This window comes from Bubalus kerabau, chromosome 14 (assembly GCF_029407905.1).
Source record: "Bubalus kerabau isolate K-KA32 ecotype Philippines breed swamp buffalo chromosome 14, PCC_UOA_SB_1v2, whole genome shotgun sequence".
NCBI classification, from domain to species: Eukaryota; Metazoa; Chordata; class Mammalia; order Artiodactyla; family Bovidae; genus Bubalus; species Bubalus kerabau.
Window position 1 is genome coordinate 84,084,034 of NC_073637.1, and position 21,282 is coordinate 84,105,315.

Sequence of the window (21,282 nt, forward strand, 5' to 3'; positions counted from 1 at the left end):
TCAGTCTCTGCAACCAGAGGCGCCGACCCCGATGCTGTCCGTTTACCTTATCGCTCAGGCTTGCGCTGCGTTTCTCTGTCCAAGTTTCAAATAGGAAGAGTTAACACATGATAGCTAGCAATGGAAACATTAAGAATATGTTGGTTCAGAAACAAAAAATATTCAAGATGAAATAGATTTTGAGAAATGACTCAAAGACTAATTATGAATGACTGGAGTGAGATTTGGGAGATGTTTGTTTGCTTTTTAAATTATTGCATTAAGAAAAATATTACCTACACTGAAATAGAAGATTCAGGCTAGCAAATGTGTTGAGCAGTGCTCTCTTTCCTGGCAGCAGTAGAGTGTACTGTGGAGGGCAAGGGTTCTGGAGCCCAGCTGAATGGATTCTGGTCCCAGATTTTCCATTTTCTTATTGTGTGACCTTGGGCAATTTATTTATCCTTTCAATGCATCACTCTCCTTATATGTAAAAAGCAGAGACGTTACTTTGCCAATAAAGTCCGTCTAGTCAAGGCTATGGTTTTTCCAGTGGTCATGTATGCATGTGAGAGTTGGACTCTAAAGAAAGTTGAACGCTGAAGAATTGATGCTTTGAAACTGTGGTGTTGGAGAAGACTCTTGAGAGTTCCTTGGACTACAAGGAGATCCAACCAGTCCATCCTAAAGGAGATCAGTCCTGGGTGTTCATTGGAAGGATTGATGTTGAAGCTGAAACTCTAATACTTTGGCCACCTGATGCAAAGAGCTGACTCATTGGAAAAGACCCCAATGCTGGGAGGGATTGAAGGCAGGAGGAGAAGGGGATGACAGAGGATGAGATGGCTGGATGGCATCACAGACTCAATGGACATGAGTTTGAGTAAGCTCTGGGAGCTGGTGATGGACAGGGAGGCCTGGCGTGCTGCAGTCCATGGGGCGGCAAAGAGTTGGACACGACTGAGTGACTGAGCAACAAGAAAATGGAAGTAGCATCTCACAGGGTTGTTGTAAAGAGTAAATGAGCTTATCTTACAGGAGTCTTGCAGGGATTAAATGAGTTCACCTTACCAGGTGTTAGATGGCTTAAATGAGTTAATGTGCCGAGATGTTTACTTGGCACGTGGTAAAAGCAGCTTGAGTTTTAAACCACTAGTATCTACAAACAATTTCTTGGTTTATTAAAGATGAGGAACAGATGCTAATTTTTGCTGATTTTTGGTTTTGTATTGCATCGAATGCTTGAAAAGGAAGTAGGCAGCAGTCCTAGATTTATAATAAATATTTTAATTTAATATTGCACTTAGCTGAATATTCAAGTGACTCTTTTATGGGAAAAATGGGCTAGGTGGTTTTGGAAATATAAAGTAATATAAGTTATGGTCCCCAGCATTAGCGATCTTACCATCTACATAGAGAGAAGAGAAATCTTTGTGTTAACATTGTTAAATGGGGGCTTCCCAGGTAGCAGTATGATAAAGAACCCATCTGCCAAACAGGAGAGATAGGAGACTTCACTAGGTTTGGAAGAGCCCTTGGAGGAGGAAATGGCAACCCACTCCAGTATTCTTGCCTGGAGAATTCTATGGACAGAGGAGCTTGGCAGGCTACAGTCCATAGGGTCACAAAGAGTCTGACATGACTGAGCAACTGAGCACACACATGGTTAAATATATACAATAATAAAGATTTAGTATGAAATAGGTGGTATTTGAATTGAGTATTGCATTAGAATATTGCTGATACTTGATATATAAGATATTCGCTTAATACCTTTCTCACAAGTGTTCTGATAAAATGACTAGACCAGGTCTGCGGGAATGAGAAGTTTTACTTTTGATCAGCAGATGATAGTGGAAGTTGGGGCCACGCATCAGTAACACGTCTTTGAAAGCGAGGACTCTGACTGTCACATGGATATCTAAGAGTCAGCGGGTGACTCTGAATACAGGAAGGGCTGCTGTCGGTCAGAAGTCACTCAGCTTTCTGAACTGCATCCTGAACTGCATCAGGAGGACGAGACTCGTGGTTGTGCAGAGGATGAACTGAAGAGGAGGGTCTTTCCTTAGGGAAGCTGGCTTGAAGGAAGGTGCGAATGCCCTGGCGTGAGATGGCTGGGGCAGCAGCTGGGTGGTGGAACAGAGAGGTGGGTATGAGAGGGGCTGCGATGCCGAAGTGTGGGGGGCATTCCTCGGTGGGCCAGTGATGAAGACCCCGAGCTCCCACTGCAGGGGCTCGGATCCAGCCCCTGGTCAGGGAAGTAAGCCCTCAGGTGTCACAGGGGACGGCCAAGAGCAGCACAAAACAAAACGTGTGAGTGTGTGAGAGACAGGCGCGCGGGAAGCAGGGGAAAGAAGGACAGAGCAGGGGCGGGGCCTGGCTGCCTGCTCAGGGAGTGGGCGTGGCGCTCCTCTTCCCTCTGGAACTCCACCCTCGGGGACGCGCGTTTGTCGCCTGAATCAGCCCCAGTACAAGTATTTACACCTCTGACAGCCGCAAACAGTACAGGTCAGGGCGTTTCATTTTTCCAGAAAGCCAGTTTACCTGCACACAATGGAATGAACACGGAATTTTGATTTTGGATGACTAACTGAATAGAGATTTTTGGAAAAGAGACTGATTTGAGACCTGTTGAGATTATAGTAACAACTGGGAACAGCCTGACAGCGTGACACATTCCATCTGTAAATGGCACTTACTATCCTTCTGGTAGAGGTTATAAAAAGTGTTGTTCAGTAAATCTATTACCCTGCCTTGGAGTTGAAACAAGAAGAAGAAATTCTTCTGAAGACACGTGTTTTGCATTATACATGTAATTTCATTGCAGAAACACTAAAAAAAAGGCCATTGTTTTTCAGCAAAAGTTTTTACAGATACGGTAAGGTTTCCTATGGGTCAAAGAGTAGCTAAGCCACAAAACAAAACAATAGTTGAGCTGGGAATTCGAGTTAATACAGGCTCACATTACCAGCGAGAATCGGGGAGAAGGCCTCACGTGCTGTTAATCCAGAATGGAGAGCAGGGTGAAGAGCTAGCATTTCACAAATTCCACCTTTCACTTGAGCTCTGAGGTTGGAAGATGTTTCCTTTCTGTGAGAGATATGCTTTCAAAAATGAAAACCATGTCTCTTCGCGCAGAGATTTGTGACATCGATTGCGCAGCATCAGAAGAGAGAGGCGTTTCCTGTGAAAAGATGTGAATGATTTATCCAGTGACACTGTATTACAAGGCAGTATTGCAGCAGGACCCCAATTTTGTGTTCACGCTACTGTGACTTTGCATTCAGAGACTGGGCGAGTAAAATGTTTAAAATGTCTGTAGGACCGCAGTGGAGACCTGGACGCAGAGAAGAGACTGATGGACACGAGGGGCGGGAAGGGAGGAGAGAGCGGGGCCACGGAGCGAGTCACACGGACGCTTACACTAGCGTGTGTTAAACAGATCGCAGTGGGAAGTTGCTGTGTGACCCAGGGAACTCAAACCCGGTTCCGTAAATCCTGGAGGGCTGGGATGGGGAGGGCGGTGGGAGGGGCTTCAGGAGGTGGGGGACACGTGTCTACCTTCGCCGCTTCATGTTGATGTATGGCAGAGACCAGCACAACATTGTAAAGCAGTTATCCTTCAATTACAAATAAATAAATTTAAATAAATGGATAACCAACAAGGAAACACAACACAACACAGAGACATTGCTGCTTGGCGGGATGACAGGCTGCTATTTGTTTATTCCTGTGGCTGCGTGTCTACTCTCGCTTCAGAATGATGAGCGCTAAGGAAAACCTCGTCGCACAATCAGAACAGACGCGCGATCATTAGGCTTGGCTGAGTGCAGCATCCTAACTCGACAATTTACAATTTTGCAGGGTGTCCCTGGAGCAAAGGGAGAGAGAGGAGAGAGGGTGAGTATCTCTTAGCTGCGTAGCTTTGTCCGGGAGCCTGGCGAGGGAGGGCGGTTCTCTGTCCGGGTCAGTCATCGCTTCACTACCCGCCCCCACCACCCCAGCTCATCCGACTGTGAGCACCTTTTCAAGCGGATCCGCCCCACGGCTGGAAGTCAGGCCAGCTGGCTTCTCGTTGCAGCTCTGCTAGTCCAGCTAGGTGATCTGAAGCATTTGCTTAGGGATGAAACTGAGAGGGTCACTCATTTAACTCACAGAGTGGATTTAATGAAGACATTATACAGAGGATGAGAAAGGTTTCAGAGAAGTAAACGCTCTGCTCAAAACGCCAAGCGGTAGATCAAGGCTTGCGTGTCTAACCCAGGAAAACAATGACGTGCGGGGTCAGAGCACTGGCTGTGAGACTTAAAACAAGTTATTTCAGGGGCCTTTTCTCTCCTTTGAGAAACTGTGCCGCTGCTCAGATAATCGTGCAGTCTCTTCTGATAGACGCAGTGGTGACCTTGGGCTCACCCGATGACCTCGGTGAAAACTTGGTTTGTAAGTTTTTAACTCGATAAATGGATTTAGCATCTTTCCTCTGGTTGCTATTAGTATTCAATAAGCCACTGCTTGAGAAAGTGCCATATTTTATAAGCTCTAAAGAGTGATAAAGAAGGCATTAAATAATATATAGTTAATGGGTTTGTTTCAAACACTGTTAAATTTTTTTAGAATCTGGGGCCGGAAGTGCGTACTTGAGCGTCTTAGCCTGACGCGGGCTCTCAGGAGCCTCGCACGGCGCGTGTGGGGTGCCCCCGCCTTCCCTGTGTGCGCGGTGGGCCATCCTGCCTGTTGCTCGGCAGCGAAGGGCCCGATGGCAACAGTGGGTCAAGTCCCAACTCCCTCCTGGAGGTCCTGCCACGGGCTGGTCCGCGGCCGGTAGTCAGGGGTCTGCTTTTCCTCTCCTCCAGGGCGACCTTCAGTCTCAAGCCATGGTGAGAGCGGTGGCACGCCAGGTGTGCGAGCAGCTCATCCAGAGTAAGTGCGCCGTAGTCACCAATGCCCGCTGCTTCTCGGCCAAATGGAAATTCGCCTTTTGCACAAGTATAAACTCAGCATTGTCTTGGTGCAGACCCACTAGCTTTACAACTGGCCATCACTGACCCACCTGAGGTCACTACCTCTTTAGATGTAATCTCATTACAGATTACCCTGACCTTCTACAGTGATGATGCAGACGCCAGATTCCTCTCTGCTGTTTGTCTGGAAGCTCCCTGTTCGCCCGTATAGGTTTAACTTGACTTCCCAGATCAAATCTTCTATTTCTTATTCATCTCTCCAAATGAATCTTTTTCATCAAGTGCTAAGGACTTGAAAGCTGCCAAACTGAGGCAGCAGAACTTGCCTCCCAATCTCCAGACTTAAATCAATATCTCTTTCTTATCCTTTTCTTTGGTTAGCCCAAGGCCCTTCTCTGTAAGACTTATGCCATAAAAGACAAACACAGAAGCACACGCACACGTGGGTACCAGCCTCACGTGGCGTTTGACGGGATCCTCGGGTCCACGCCAAAAACTGCACTGGACCACACTTTACGTCACGCCTGTCCCATTTCTTCACCTTAAACCTGAACTTTCCCTCTAGTTTAAATGCTCCCTCTATTTTAACTTTAGTGCATTTTATGTTATATAGTACACTAGTGTGTGAGAGATAAGAGAATTTACAAGTGAAACTACTTAAATTTAATACCAAAATAAGAATCTCTGAAACCACAATTAATTAAGAAGGGAAACTGAACATTAAGTAGAATATGTCTGCAGCTAACCTGTGTCTTGGATTATTTTGTAGGTTTCTCATTGCAAGTATACACTGTAAATGGGTACAGAATTGTTTTAAGGAAACTAAGGGTTAAATCCCTATATGACTCATTGACCATAACATAAGGACTATATCACAATAGTTACTGTCTTATTCCACTTTGGAATAGAAATGTTATGCGGATATGTGATTGTTTGAAATGTGGCCTAAAAATTGAGATTTCAAAATCCAGTTTTCCCCTCAGGAATTGTTAGATTCCTGTGAATAATTTCTCGGAAACCAGCGGGGTTATACCAGAGCTGAAACAGGCCTGTAAAACGGGGAGGGCCTGCCTGTCAACGTCCTTGTCGGAGAATAACACGGCAGAGACTGGATGTGGCCCCATGAGCACAGCTCAGCCTCCCCAGAGCCGCATCTCTGTCATCTGAACTTTATCTTTCCTCCCTTCAGCTCTGCCTCAGAGCTTGGTTACCATGTGTCTTATAATTCCTCACTTGCTCGGTTATCTGTTTTTTAGTCCAGAGCTAATCAGAAGAATTATGCTAGGAAAGGTTGAACTGTGTGAGGTTCCAGTGTTGACCTCTGGAGAAGTAGTGGAGGACGGCCCCTTCATCAGAGCAGGAAGCTGAAACAGCAGAGGCGGAAACGTCTGCTCCTACCCCGACTTTCATGAATGTGCCTCCTGGTGGACCTGCGTCATCAGCCACCCAGTCCTAATGGCCGTCCTGCTCCCAGGCTTAAGAAGGCATTGACCATATCTTAGAAATCATCCCTCTAGAAATGGTTGCCATTCCTTATTAGGGTTGGATATTTAAAAAGGAATAAATAATAGTCATTTGGAAAATTCACTTCTGTAGGGAAATGTTGTCTACTGATGATGCTGGGAAAATGGGGAATTATGATATCAAATATTTTCTCAGTTTTTACTTGTAATTATTAACATCCATTCTTACAGGCTCAACTAAGTTAAGGGATAATGAGAGAAAGCCAAATTAAAAAAAAATAATAAAGCTAGTGAGAGTTTCTGCAGCTGGGACTCAAGTAAAGGTTTCTGCAAAAAGGCTTGGCAATGAAGAGATGAGTTGAAACACAGCACTTGTCTGGGGATTTGTGAGCAAGAGGGTGGGGCAGGCTTTGTGGGTTGGGAAAAAACAAATCATTTGGGTGGAAATTGCTGGAGAAAAGGGGCTGCTGGGTGAGGGTTTAGGGGTCAGATAAATGTTGGGGGTAAAGATAAAATTTATGACCTCTGCTCAGTGATACTTACTGAGATGCTGACGTGAGCTGTGGAATTCCAAATGCATGAGATGGAATTTGAACACAGTCCAGCTGCTAATATCATCCAAAGGGAAATGCAGAATCTTTTCATTTGGAAATCAACTTATTTCAGAGGGATGTGCCTCATGCCTTGGTGGGTGTCTAACAGAATTGTTCGGAGCCTTGACAAATAGTACGTCCAGTTCTCCCATTGCACGTATGACCGTTCATCGGATGCTGTCTTTGTCCTTCCCGTCTCAGGTCACATGTCCAGGTACACGGCCATCCTTAACCAGATTCCCAGCCACTCGTCATCAGTGCGGACCATCCAGGGGCCTCCTGGAGAGCCTGGGAGGCCGGGGTCCCCGGGAACCCCTGGTGAGCAAGGACCCCCAGGTGCCCCGGGCTTCCCAGGAAATGCAGGTGTGCCGGGCTCGCCAGGAGAGCGAGGTAAGCGGGCCGTGCCTCTCGCTGGGTGCGCTGACACGGGGGTAGCAGGTGAGCTCATGCAGGGACAGCATTCCAAAGAATGGACTAAATTAATTCTGCCCCATCTATTCTCCAGCTTCTTGTTTGTTTATCCCCAATATTGAGAAAGTTGAGTAAGCTACAACGTGTTTAATAATAAAGCTTGCATGCAGAAGGAGGACTAGAACTCCCAATTCACCTCTAAGAAGCTTTTGAGCTAGTGAGAGAAAGGTGTCCTCTCTGGATGGATGAATTAAAAAACTATGCCCTAGCCAGGTAGAATTAGAAAATGCTTCATCTGGACAGATGTAGCGTCACACATATGTGTCAACTGAAACAATGAAAGAAGCACAACCTCACGAGAGCTGCTTATCTGGCAGATCTGCTGAGGACTTAAGCCCCGGGCACAGCCCCTCAGGTTCCTCTAGGGACGGCTCCAAACAGGGGAGGGAGGAGCCAGCTATACACGCCAGGTTTGTTTTGGCAACGAAAGCCGGGTAGTGGGAGCATCAAACGATGACTGTTAATTAAAGAAAAACTGGCATCTCAAACGAATGAATTTAGCACTTGTCTATGAATGTGAAGATGCAAGAGTCTGGGCTCACTGAAACCACTGCTTTGATGTGAACCTTGTCTCTCTGTGGCTCGTATTCTGTTCTTTCCCATCCCTCATCGCCCCAGCGTGCACAGTTGGGGCGGCTCTGGGGGCCGCTGGCCTGATGGGCGCAGCGTTGTTTGTTGATGTTGCCAGCAGCATTCTCTGTCCTCCTGTGTCGTGGCAAGTAGAGAGCTCGCTTTCCAGGGCTGGTGCTTTTTATGTGCAGTGCCCATACTAGGCAACAGTCAATAGCAGCCTCGAGGTAAGACGTGAGTCATATCAACTCAATGATTCAGATGTGCCTACAGAGACCATGCTGATTCTAAGCTTCAAATGAAATAGACATTTAATCTGTTTGTGGCTCATCTTCCTATAACATGAGGCGGTATTTTATTTAATAGTTCTGTGGGTCAATGTTTAATTTTTTCTACTTAAGTTTCTTTCTAATAGAGATCCTCCTCAGCCTTTTCTTCCACCCTTTCCAGGTCTCAGCAGTATTGTGCAATGTAGTAATGGACTCTTTTGATCGAATTTCACTCAGTTCTGTAATTGACCAAGATCTCTCACTCCAGAAGCAGATCAGATCAAAGAGATGTGGGAGAATGGGGTTCCCGATTAACCACAAAGAGGCGATAGGAAGACTTTCACACTTTCTAGAACACGGTTTTATAGAATGCAGATCCAGAGAAAAGCTGCCTAGTGAGACCTGCTCTATGAGTCATATTGCTTTAATGAGATGGGTTGGATATACTCCTTTGCTCAAATGTGGGATGCAAAATGCAGATTACAGAGATAATATTTCATGTTGATTCTTGATCCATGCCAACAGGCCAGGTGCGTTTCTGCCTCTGCACTTTTGGACACTTTGTTCTTCCCACTTCTGGAAATGTCCTTCCTTTTCCCTGTCTTATGTGTTTCTTACTCTTAGTTCGAGATTCAGCTTAACCCCTGTCACATGCATAAAGTTTCTGCTGATGGTTCTAGACGCACAAATGTCACCGCCCCCTGAATGCCATGCCCGTTTCAGCTGTCATCACATGTTAGTGAGCAGCGTGATTGCAGAAAGCCGGGGTCAGGTGTGAACTGCTCTGCAATAACAGGTCCTCACTAGATCATCGTTGCGTGATCGCAACCCAGTTCTGCTTTTCCTTTCCGAAAAGTTTTCCCGTGCCAGGGCACTAAATCAGCAGATGCAGAGAAGGACATAATTTCCTCACGGAATGCCAGCGATCTGGCAGCCGGGACGGTGGCCATCTCTGTCAGCAGGACGCCCTCCAGGGTGTGGGTGATGGACCGGCTGTGACTCAGGGAGCACAGGGCCGGCTGAGTCACCCGGCAAGGCACAGGTTGTCTTTGTTCTTTTTGGAAGTCCTGTCCTCGTTCTTGCCAGACTGTCTTTCCTGCTCTGCAAGAACACCTGAGTGCTGGAAACAGAGGAAACCTCGGCTGGGGTCCTCAAATAGCGGCCCAGACAACCCTTGAAATATGACTTTCTGCACTGGAATTTTCTGACACATATGCATATATTCCTAAAGAGTGTGGTAAACACACAGAGTCCTGAGTTTCACAACCACACGTGGGGTGGGGGGTGGACAGTCAGACAGCGAGAGGTGCTCTTTGAGCACGAGGGAAGGCGGGCTCATCCTTTCATTTACTTATCTCTTTGTTTCTGGCTGAGCTGGCTGAGCTGGGTCTTCGCTCCCGCGGGGCCCTCTCTCTGGTTGGGGTGCGCGGGCTTCTCCTTGCGGCTCTCTTGTCGTGGAGCGTGGGCTCCAGGCTCACGGACTTCAGTTGTTGTGGCTCATGGCTCTAGAGAGCAGACTCTGCAGTTTGGGTCACTGCTCCGTGGCATGTGGGATCTTCCCTGATCAGGGACCAAACCCGCATCTCCTGCACTGAGAGGCAGGTTCTTCACCACTGGACCTCCAGGGAAGCCCGGGAAGCTGATGTTGGTTGATCACCAGCTGGGGGTGTGTGCTTTGGGGTGTAAGGTTGGGGTTTATAAGCCAACATCCAGAGAACTCTTCATTCCCAGCAAAGTATTTCAATCCCATTGCAACTGGGATTTGTGGTTGCAAGGAGAACAATAATTTAAAAAAGGAATTATTGAAGTTTTGTTGACTTACCATATTTTGTTAGTTTCAGGTGTACAGCAAAGTGATTCATATTTTGATATTAGCCTTGTGATCCAAGTACTCGGGAAAGATTGATACAGAAAAATGTCTGCCTTTCCACTAAATCAAAACAGTCACATTTCAAAACCAAAGAAATTTCAGCAATCTTTTCACCTTTGCATTTTATATAAAAAAGAAGCATAAGAAGATATTGAGGTCCCAAGAGGCTGGAAGTCAGCCAGTGTTAGGACTGGAAATGAAAAACAGGGATCATGTTTGAGATTTTTTTCTGTGTAAAATATGATTATCTCTATACCCTAGAGTACTATTTTAAAGGACACTATATTATAAAGGGTAAAAATAAGTATCATTTGTAGGCAGTTTATTAGGCAAGTAATAAGCTACAAAAGAAAGACTAAAAGAAATGTGGATGTTGAAACTGGCATAGCATTGCATGGAACCTCTTTCTGCTGAATCTTCATTAAAAAAAAAGCACGACTCTTGTACACGCTGCTGCTGCTAAGTCGCTTCAGTCGTGTCCAACTCTGTGCGACCCTATGGACACCTACTGTATTCAAAATGGATAACCAGCAAGGACCTGTTGTAGAGCACATAGAACTCTACTTAATGTTGTGTTGCAGTCTGGATGGCAGAGGGTTGGGGAGAATGGATACATGTATATCCATGGCTGAGTCCCTTCTCTGTTCACCTAAATCTTCCATGACACTGTTAATTGGCTATACCCTAATACAAAATAAAAAGTTTAAAGTTTGAAAAAAAAATCATGACTCCATTGACTTTGGCTAATTTTTCATCAGCAGTGCTCCATTCGATTTCTCTACTCTAATTTTTTGAAAGGTTTTTCAAACTTTAAAGTATAATGTGCAAGAAGAAATGCATTTTACATCATGCCACGGTGGGCATGTGCGTATGCGTGCGTTCAAACGTACACGACTGAGGCAAATAGAAATAAAACTTCCCTTGCTGTTGTTTCCTGCTTTTTGTTTGTTAAAAGGCTGAAGGGCATCGTGGAGAACTCTCTTCAACACTCTAATAACCTATATGGGAAACGAATCTGAAAAAGAATAGGTATATGTATACATAAAACTAAATCACTGTGCTGTACACCTGAACCTAACACAGCATCGCAAGTCAACTATGGGGCTTCCCTGGTGGCTCAGAAGGTAAAGCGTCTGTCTGCAGTGCAGGAGACCCGGGTTCGATCCCCGGGTTGGGAAGATCCCCTGGAGAAGGAAATGGCAGCCCACTCCAGTAATCTTGCCTGGAAAATCCCATGGGCGGAGGAGCCTGGTGGACTGCAGTCCATGGGATCATGAAGAGTCCGGCACGACTGAGCAACTTCACTTTCACTTTTCACTTTTCACTTTTCACTTTCATGCATTGGAGAAGGAAGTGGCAACCCACTCCAGTGTTCTTGCCTGGAGAATCCCAGGGAGTGGGGAGCCTGGTGGGCTGCTGCCTATGGGGTTGCACAGAGTCGGACACGACTGAAGTGACTTAGCAGCAGCAATAGCATTAGACAAAGAATATGCATTTTTAGAGAACAGAAATTACAAACTCTTCCTTCTATATTAGCTAGATGAAGTGATGACCATTCATGACTTTCTTTATTACCTAACAGAAGACTGTACTTTCACTCCATCTAATTGTCTTCCTTGATCTTGTTAACCCTTTATCTCCTTTACCTTAAACAAAGTATTGTTGTTGTTCAGTCACTCAATTGTGTCCAACTCTTTGCAACCCTATGGACTGCAGCACGCCAGGCCTCCCTGTCCATCACCAACTCCTGGAGTTCACCCAAACTCATGTCCATCGAGTCGGTGATGCCATCCAACCATCTCATCCTCTGTCGTCCCCTTCTCCTCCCGCCTTCAATCTTTCTCAGCATCAGGGTCTTTTCAAATGAGTCAGTTCTTTGCATCAGGTGGACAAAGTATTGGAGCTTCAGCTTCAACATCAGTCCTTCCAATGGATATTCAGGACTGATCTCCTTTAGGATGGACTGGTTGGATCTCCTTGCAGTCCAGGGGACTCTCAAGAGTCTTCTCCAACACCACAGTTCAAAAGCATCAATTCTTCGGCTCTCAGCCTTCTTTATGGTCTAACTCTCCCATCCATACATGACTACTGGAAAAACCACAGCTTTGACTAGACAGAACTTTGTCGGCAAAGAAACGTCTCTGCTTTTTTAATATGCTGTCTAGGTTTGTCATAGTTTTTCTTCCAAGGAGCAAGCGTCTTTTAATGTCATGGCTGCGGTCACCTTCTGCAGTGATTTTGGAGCCCAAGAAAATAAAGTCTGTCACTGTTTCCATTGTTTTCCCATCTATTTGCCATGAAGTGATGGGACCAGATGCCAAGAATTGGGTTGGCCAAAAAGTTTGTTCATGCTTTTCCGTAAGCTGTGGCTCTAGGGCCACTTTTGTTGTTATTTTAGTCACTAAGCCGTGTCCAACTCTTTGCAACCCCATGGAAGGCAGCCTGCCAGGCTCCTCTGTCCATGGGATTTTCCAGGCAAGAGTACTGAAGTGGGCTGCCATTTCCTTCTCCAGAGGATCTTCCCAACCAGGGACTGAACCCGTCTCCTGCACTGGCAGGTGGGTTTTTCCCATTGAGCCGCCGGGGAAGCCCCTCGTGGTGCTTCATTGCCTTTAACTTCATTAGAAACAAGTAGATTGTATGGTGACAGCTGTCATACCAGCGTGCATTTACAAAGTCATCAAGACTGGTGAATCTTTGTGTAGCCATTTTAATATTGAACATGGAAGAAAAGGGCTACATTTTTGGCATATTCAGTTCAGTTCAGTTCAGTCTCTCGGTCGTGTCCGACTCTTTGCGACCCCATGGACGGCAGCACGCCAGGCCTCCCTGTCCATCACCAACTCCCGGAGCCCACCCAAACCCATGTCCATTGAGTTGGTGATGCCATCCAGCCATCCCATCCTCTGTCGTCCCCTTCTCCTCCTGCCCTCAATCTTTCCCAGCATCAGGGTCTTTTCAAATGAGTCAGTTCTTCGCATCAGGTGGCCAAAGTATTAGAGTTTCAGCTTCAGCATCAGTCCTTCCAATGAACACCCAGGACTGATCTCCTTTAGGATGGACTGGTTGGATCTCCTTGCAGTCCAAGGGACTCTCAAGAGTCTTCTCCAACACCACAGTTCAAAAGCATCAATTCTTCGGCACTCAGCTTTCTTTATAGTCCAGCTCTCACATCCATACATGACCACTGGAAAAACCATAGTCTTGACTAGATGGACTTTTGTTGGCAAAGTAATGTCTCTGCTTTTCAATATGCTGTCTAGGTTGGTCATAACTTTCCTTCCAAGGAGTAAGCGCCTTGTAATTTCATGGCTGCAGTCACCATCTGCAGTGATTTTGGAGCCCCAAAAAATAAAGTCTGACACTGTTTCCACTGTTTCCCCATCTATTTGCCATGAAGTGATGGGACTGGATGCCATGATCTTAGTTTTCTGAATGTTGAGCTTTAAGCCAACTGTTTCACCCTCCTCTTTCACTTGCATCAAGAGGCTTTTTAGTTACTCTTCACTTTCTGCCATAAGGGTGGTGTCATCTGCATATCTGAGGTTATTGATATTTCTCTTGGCAATCTTGATTCCAGCTTGTGCTCCATCCAGCCCAATGTTTCTCATGATGTACTCTGCATATAAGCTAAATTTGGCATATTATAGTTTATTATTTCAAGAGAGGTAAAAATGCAACTGAAATACAAAATGAGATTTATGCAGCATATAGAGAAGGTGCTGTGACTGACTGTGCTGCTGAAAGGAGCTGATGGAGTTTCGGGCTGAAGATGTGTCTCTGGGTCGGCTTCAGGGGGGGTCGACCAGTTGAATTGACAATGGTCAAATCAAGACATTCACTGAGAACAATCAGCTTTATCCTGGGGTTGCCCAGGTGGTTCAGTGGTAAAAACCTGCCTGCCAGGGCAGGAACACAACAGACGCGGTTCAATCCCTGGGTCAGGAAGATCCCCTGGAGAAGGACACAGCAACCCACTCCAGTGTTCCTTCCTGGAGAATCCCATGGGCAGAGGAGCCTGGCAGGCTACAGTTCATGAGGTTGAAAAGAGTCAGACACAACACAGCACAGATAAAATATTATATCACTTGAGAGATAGCCGACATAATCAAAATATCCAAATCAAGCGTTGAAAATCATTTGCATCAGCTTGGTTATGTTAATCACTTTGATGGTTGGGTTCCACGTAAGTAAGAAAAAAGCCTTCTTGACCCTATTTCTGTATGTGATTATCCACTGAGACATAGTGAAAATGTTACATTTGTAAAACAAATCATGACAGGCGATAAAAAATGAATACTGTACAATAACATGAGACAGAAGAAATTGTGGGGCAAGTGAAACTAACCAGCACCAACCACACCAAAGGCTGGTTTTCATCCAAAAAAGATGATGTTGTGTATATGGTGAGATTGGAAAGGAGTCTACCATGAGCTCCTGAAAAACCAAAGGATTAATTCCAACAAGTACTGTTCCCAATTAGACCAACTGAAAGCAGCACTCAACGAAAGCCCCCAGAATCAGTCAAGAATGTCCGTCAGGATAACACAGTACTGCATGCCTCTTCGATGACCAGGCGAAAACTATCATAGCTTGGCTGGGAAGTTCTGATTCATCCGCTGTATTTACCAGACATTGCACTTTTGGATTTCCATTTATTTCAGTCTTTACCAAGTTCTGTTAATGGAAAAAATTTCAATTCCCTGGAAGACTGTAAAAGGCACCTGGAGCAATTCTTTGCTCAAAAAGATAAAAAACAGTTTTGGGAAGATGGAATTATGAAGTTGCCTGAAACATGGCAGAAGGTAGTGGAACAAAATGGTGAATACATTCAATAAAGTTCCTGGTGAAAGAGAAAAATATGTCTTTTATTTCTATTGGTACTTGAACACCAAAGGAACTTTTTGGACAACCCACAAATGTTCATAAGATTGTGTGGAACAGTCTCTAGCTGTCTTCTTGCATAGACTCTAACAGACAGAGGGTCCTCGGGGTTAAGGATTCACAGGGAGCCTGCAGCTCACGTTGTTGACCCAAAGCTTAAACTGCAGGAGTGGTTGTTGTTTAGTCACTCAGTCATGTCCCCTGTACGACCCCATGGACTGCAGCCCACCAGGCTCTTGTGTCCATGGGATTTCCCAGGCAAGAATACTGGAGTGGGTTACCATTTCCTTTTTCAGGGGATCTTCCTGACCCAGGGATCGAATCCACATCTCTTGCATTGGCAGGCACATTCTTTAGTGCTGAGCCACCAGGGAAATCCAAAACACTCCCACTGAGACTTGGCTAGCTGCTGCATCCAGAGTTGGAGGGGCTCTGTTTGCATCGCAGAAGCAAACGTGAGGCAGTCGCGCTGCTCACCTGCTTTCTCACCTCGCTCACACTGTGTTGTTACCTTATGTCAAAGAAAAGCGATTCCTCCAAGGGCTAAATTTTTGCTGCCTTTCCCCATTAAACCCTGCACCATCTCCAGGTAAATGGCTCTGTATCCTGGCTTCCAAAATTCAGCAAGTGGAGCGGATCAGCTCTGAGTTTCTTCTGTTGGTTCCTGAACTGTGGCAGTTGAGTCCTGACTATTCTGACTACCTCACTCTCCAATCACAGCCTTGTATGATTCTAACTAGATCCTCCTGACAACTCAATGTCTAATTCCGATCTCTGGATGTCATTCCCAGATGACCGTTCTGTTTACTTCCTTATTCCGTGTATTCAGGTGTTCACTATCTGCACTAGGATCTTGAACCATCTAGAAACCCAGACAACAATTAAATTCAGTGGTCTAGAGTCCACAAAATTTAGTTTCTTTCTTTCCCTGAAAAGGACGGGGATTTCCTGATTTCTGTCTCATGCAGTTACTTCAGTTTCCATGGCTCTCCAAAACGTATCCGAGTAGAGGAACCTTCCAGCTAAAGATTTTCATTTTTAGATTGTGTATCTATAATAGCTGGAATTCATAGCTGGTTTACTTTGTATGATAAATCAACAAATATTTATGAAATGCAAGGTTTACGTAAGACTCTTGGCGGGGCAGGGTGTGAGATAATATGATTATTTATGGCTTTTGCTGGTTAGGCATCAAGTGCGTCTGCCAATATCGTGCTGTGTCCCGTATACACAGGCTCCTTTGGATAAAACAAGCTATAGACTTTGATAAGAAGCAATGCTGCACTCATTCCTGTGTGGCAGCCTGGGTGGGTGGGGCGTCTGGGGAAAGTGGACACGTGTGTGAAAGGAGAAGAAAGAGGCAGTGGTGCCATTGATTTCATCAGGTCAGGCGCTCAGTCGTGTCCGGCTCCTTGCGACCCCATGAATCACAGCACGCCAGGCCTCCCTGTCCATCACCGACTCCCGGAGTTCACTCAGACTCATGTCCATCCAGTCGGTGATGCCATCCAGCCATCCCATCCTCTGTCGTCCCCTTCTCCTCCTGCCCACAGTGCCTCCCAGCATCAGAGTCTTTTCCAATGAGTCAGCTCTTCGCATGAGGTGGCCAAAGTACTGGAGTTTCAGCTTCAGCATCATTCCCTCCAAAGAAATCCCAAGGCTGATCTCCTTCAGAATGGACTGGTTGGATCTCCTTGCAGTCCAAGGGACTCTCAAGAGTCTTTGGCAAGTACTTAATAAACTGTCAGTTGCTTAGTACGTTACTAATGCTCATAAAAATTTTATGAGATCAGTACTAGCCTGTTTTCAGTGAGGAAACTGAGGCTCAATGAGATGGTCAGTTGTCACAAAAGCCACCTGCTGGACAGCAGGGGGCCAGAATTCAAATCCAGATGTGTGTGGTTGCAGAGTAACCACCTGAGCCTGTGCCCCCTGTCCTGTCGTCGCTGTGAATTTGCTGTGTAGCGGGGTTTTCCCAGCGGAGGCCAGAGCCCTGCAGGGTTTGGTGAACCCGGCTTCATTATTGCCCCTAATGTCCATAACTCACAGCACGTCAGCTGCTAGGTGACAGGAGTGTTTCAGTGGACCTTGGCTGTACGATTTGCAAGCTTCTTACGCGTGTTGTTCTGCTACGTCTGGGCAGCCTTGGGGCCTCCGCGACCTGGCAGATGACCAGCTTTGAAAGGTGAACTGCTTTAGGTACATATGAACGTGATAAAGACGTTTTTTTATGGTTATATATTTTGGCACGTGACATATCTTCTAGATTTTAGCATAGGCTCAGTAGGGGAGTAACCTATAGGGAAATCGGTCACAGATCTGGCGATCTGAGATGCACGGATGGAGGTAGACCTCTATTGCAGTATCTCGCCCTGGGGACAAATAGGAGAAACCTGGCTCAAAGTAATTTGATCTTGTTTTGCTTCCAATATTTTAGAATAGAACTGTTTTCACTTCACTGTGTGTGATGCCTCCTTAGCTGGAAACAGAATAAGGTGATGGAAATAATGTATCAATCACATACAGGTTAGGATCTGAACTTTGCCACATACTAGCTGTGTAATCTTGGGCGCTTAATCTTACAATTGAGCCTTTCTGATTATTCATTCATCCAACCAGCACTTACTGAGCGCCAACTGCATGTCAGCTTTTTCTATTCAAGTGCCTTGCATGGAAACAGACATTAAACAAAAAATACATGCATAGCTCAGTTTCACTTGTTATATGTTATGAAAAAATATAGGCTGCTCTATTAGCATGGGAGAGGGGACTCTGACTTAGTCTATTGAACCAGTGATGTTTTAGCCAAGATCTGAAAATTTAGGGTTTGCCATAACAATAAGAAAAGAGTCAGAAGACAGTATTCCAGGCAGAGATAGCAAAGCATGTGCACAGGTCCTGAGGTGAGGAAGGGTTTGAAGCTGGTAAAGCCCTGATTCTTAAGCCTAGCAAACATAATGTCTCCTAATTTATTACAAATAATTTGTAGCATTTCTGTTACTGTTCTAAACTGAAAGTTATAGATAACAAATATAACCTACCTTCACATATAATTAAAAAAATAAACCCGAGTTCCCTAGTGGGTAATATAAAGAAGTAAAAGGAGAGTGAATGATTGTCAGGAGATTTATCCCTACATGCAAATTTCCAGCATAACTACACTGGCAACATACTGAAGAGTCAAAATGTACTTGTATTTAAGAATTATTACCATGCGACAGCTCCAAGTTCAAGGTGATGTAGCTGAGCTCTATCCATGACTGGGCCTCTGCATTTGTCTCTGTTGTGCTCACAGTGAGGATCTGCTAGGATCGCGAACACATCCCTGGCATTATGCAAATAACGTAAATCACCTTCGCCTACTTTTCAGGCACCTTTTGATTTTTCATCATGTCTTTTTTCCTACTTCTTGGGGTCAGTGTCTTTCCCCATGCCAGCCCCTGAAAAAAAGTTTATGGGAAATGACCGGGAGGTATCCACTGCAAACACCTGCCCTGCTGGACCTGATTGGTTTCTATAAATTTCACTAGCACTTTACATCTGCTTGGTGGGATCAAATCTTTTGGATATAAGTGCTCTCGTCATTCCAATATTATTATTGAGGACTAAAAATATCAATATTGGAATGTTACCCTTAACACGTTTGTCTAAAGGCTAATACGAGGGTGGTTTCTACCGTAAAAGCTTGATGCTAGGGTGGTTTCTTCTCCTATGGCTCAGCAGTAAAAAATCTGCTGCCAGTGCAGGAGACACAGGATATGTGGGTTAGGACCCTGGGTCAGGAAGGTCCCCTGGAGGAGGCATGCAAGCCCCTCCACTGTTCTTGCCTGGAGACTCCATGGACCGAGGAGCCTACGGGCTGCAGTCCATGGTGTCGCAGAGTCGGACACGACTGAAGGGACTGAGCGTGTGTGCAGAGTGGTTTCTACCCTCTGTTGGCTCCCTAGGTTAATTTGTTATTGTTCTTTGAGGTTAAAATCCCTGAGTGACTTTTGAAGTCTAGAAATGACTCTCTTGGAGCTTTCTCTGCCATAGAAGATCAAATTTCTAATGACTGAATGTAAAGAAAGACAAGATTTAAATAAAGATCAGTTTTCATCAGTCAGATTTTGTGGTTAACTTGGAAAAAAGATGGACTTTGTTTCAGAAAATGAGAAGAGGGAGCTGGGAGAAGAAGATGAAACACAGCTGAGCTCCACCAGCAGACACGGGCAGAGAAGGTACCAGCCATCCATGGCTGCCGTGAGTCAGGGCCACCGCCTTTCAGAGACACAGAAGTGGCTTTCAGGGCGAGAGCTGATGCACCCCTGCTAAAGCTAACGCCGAGTCCCTTGCCTGTGCCAGCTTCCTGTGCATTCACGGTGCTGAAAGGTCTAGAGGAAAAAAGAGTCCCCGATGGGTCCGAAGCTGGGAGAGAGAAGCAGGGCTCTTGCCTCAGTATTCCTGTTGTTGAAAAGAGCTGCTGGCACAGAAGATGCCTTTGGCAGAAACCTCTGGTCACAGACTCAGAAATGAAGCACAGCAGTTGTGAGCCAGGAAGGCTGCAATGGTAAGCATCTGTGAAACTTCTTAATGTCCCTTGTATCTTGGTTTATTCCTGGAAAAACTTTCTCTATGGGACAGACCAACTTGATGAAAGATAGAGGGCCGGTAGAGCTCTCATAATAATGTGCTGGTTGATGCCTAAATATTTACACGTCTTCCCCGTGATGTAGCACCATGGTTGACGCTCAGCTGCGTGAGACATCATCTTTTCATTGCTGGTAAAGATCTGCAGAAATACATGCTTGCCTTCTTCCTCTCTGGCGTTCTCCATCCTCTGCCTCTCATTTCCTGAGATGAATTCCGGAGAAATAGAACTTTCTCTTTTCTCACCCAGTAATTATCTGGTAAAGTCCAATTTGAATGTCCTTGGGAACAAGACCTTTCTCTGAACGTTTGATGGATTGTGTTTTCCTAATGTTTACTGACCTTAAGGCTTGGCAATGAATGCTGCTTCTTTTTATCTTTGTACCACGTTTTATTTGTAGGGTTTTCCCCCCTGTTACAAAGTAACCCCTTGCGTTATCATGGCTGCAGAGAGAAGCTCTAGGTACTGATCTGTTACCGTGAACAAACAAGCTGTGAACAATTAGGACTTAGCTTCAAACAAGGAAGCATGTGTAATCATGGAGTCTATGGCGTGGGTTCAGGACTGGTTTAGCTGGGTGCTTCGGGCTCACAGTCTCTGGTGCGTGCTTAGTTGCTCAGTTGTGTCTGACTTTGCGACCCCACGGACTGTAGCCCGCCGGGCTCCTCTGTCCATGGGATTCTCCAGGCAAGAACACTGGAGTGGGCTGCCATGCCCTCCTCCACGGGATCTTCCCGATCCAAGGATCGAAGCCACGTCTCCTACGTCTCCTGCATTGGCAGGTGGGTTCTGTACCCCTAGCGCCACCTGGGGAGGCCAGGTCTCTCATGGGCTGCAGGTAAGATGCCAGCCGGGGCACAGTCATCTGGAGGCTCCACTGGGGCAGGCTGACCTGCTGCCAGCGTGGCTGGCTCACCCCACCCAGGACGAGGGCGGTCTCAGGCGCTCCCTGGCCACTCTGCTTACATTTGCCTGAGAAGGATGCGTCTCCACAGGGACGCTTGGGTGTTTGCTCAGCTGCTTTCCTCAGAACCAGTGCTCCCAGAGAGAGCAGGGGCGGCCACGGTGCCTGTTACGGATTCAGAAGTCCCTACGTTGCTTTCCGAATGTCCTCTTGTTAGCAGAGAGTCACTAAGACACGCCCCCGCTCAAATAGAAGGGGACGAAGCTGTGCCTTTTGAAGGGAGAAATAGTACAGAATTGGGGAGTATGCATTTAGTCACACTCTGAATTAAACCAAGGTTTTCTGTCCTTGCGGTATAACCAGGGTGATGCGTTCATCTGTAAGAGTGATTTCCAAGCAGTCTGGCTTCTAGGACTCTTGTGAAGGGTTGGCTCATGCTCTGTCTGCCTGTTTTCACCATTTAAATGGGTGTCTTTCTCTCCTACCTCTTTTACATTATTCAAATTCCAGATGTGGCTTTTTAAAGGGAAATGCAAGATGTAGATTTAAACACCTTGAAAGAATAGCACCTATTGGAAAATTCTTTTTGTCGACGAACACTTTTTTGGGTATCTGTTTCTGAAATTAATTGTAGTTAGGATAAAATCAATTTCCAGTCAAACACAAAGAAGTAATGTAAGAAGTCACC

General features: G+C 45.8%; 1 protein-coding gene and 1 long non-coding RNA gene across 6 annotated transcripts in view; one reads left to right on the forward strand and one right to left on the reverse strand.

The window, feature by feature from the left end:
• Nucleotides 1-21,282, forward strand: part of COL14A1 (collagen type XIV alpha 1 chain) — a 230,700-nt gene that overhangs the window by 194,739 nt on the left and 14,679 nt on the right. For all 5 annotated transcript variants that reach the window (XR_008702439.1, XR_008702440.1, XM_055546785.1 and 2 more), the window contains 3 exons: nucleotides 3,844-3,879; nucleotides 4,833-4,899; nucleotides 7,198-7,386. Coding sequence is in view for 3 of the 5 variants with exons in the window: in XM_055546785.1 (XP_055402760.1) it covers nucleotides 3,844-3,879; nucleotides 4,833-4,899; nucleotides 7,198-7,386 (292 nt within the window). In the remaining 2 variants the exon portion in view is untranslated. The remainder of the gene's footprint in view (nucleotides 1-3,843; nucleotides 3,880-4,832; nucleotides 4,900-7,197; nucleotides 7,387-21,282) is intronic.
• LOC129627140 (uncharacterized) overlaps nucleotides 1-21,282 on the reverse strand; it is a 63,716-nt gene that overhangs the window by 25,692 nt on the left and 16,742 nt on the right. Inside the window, exon 2 of the long non-coding RNA XR_008702441.1 lies at nucleotides 18,272-18,500. This is a non-coding gene — a long non-coding RNA (uncharacterized LOC129627140). The remainder of the gene's footprint in view (nucleotides 1-18,271; nucleotides 18,501-21,282) is intronic.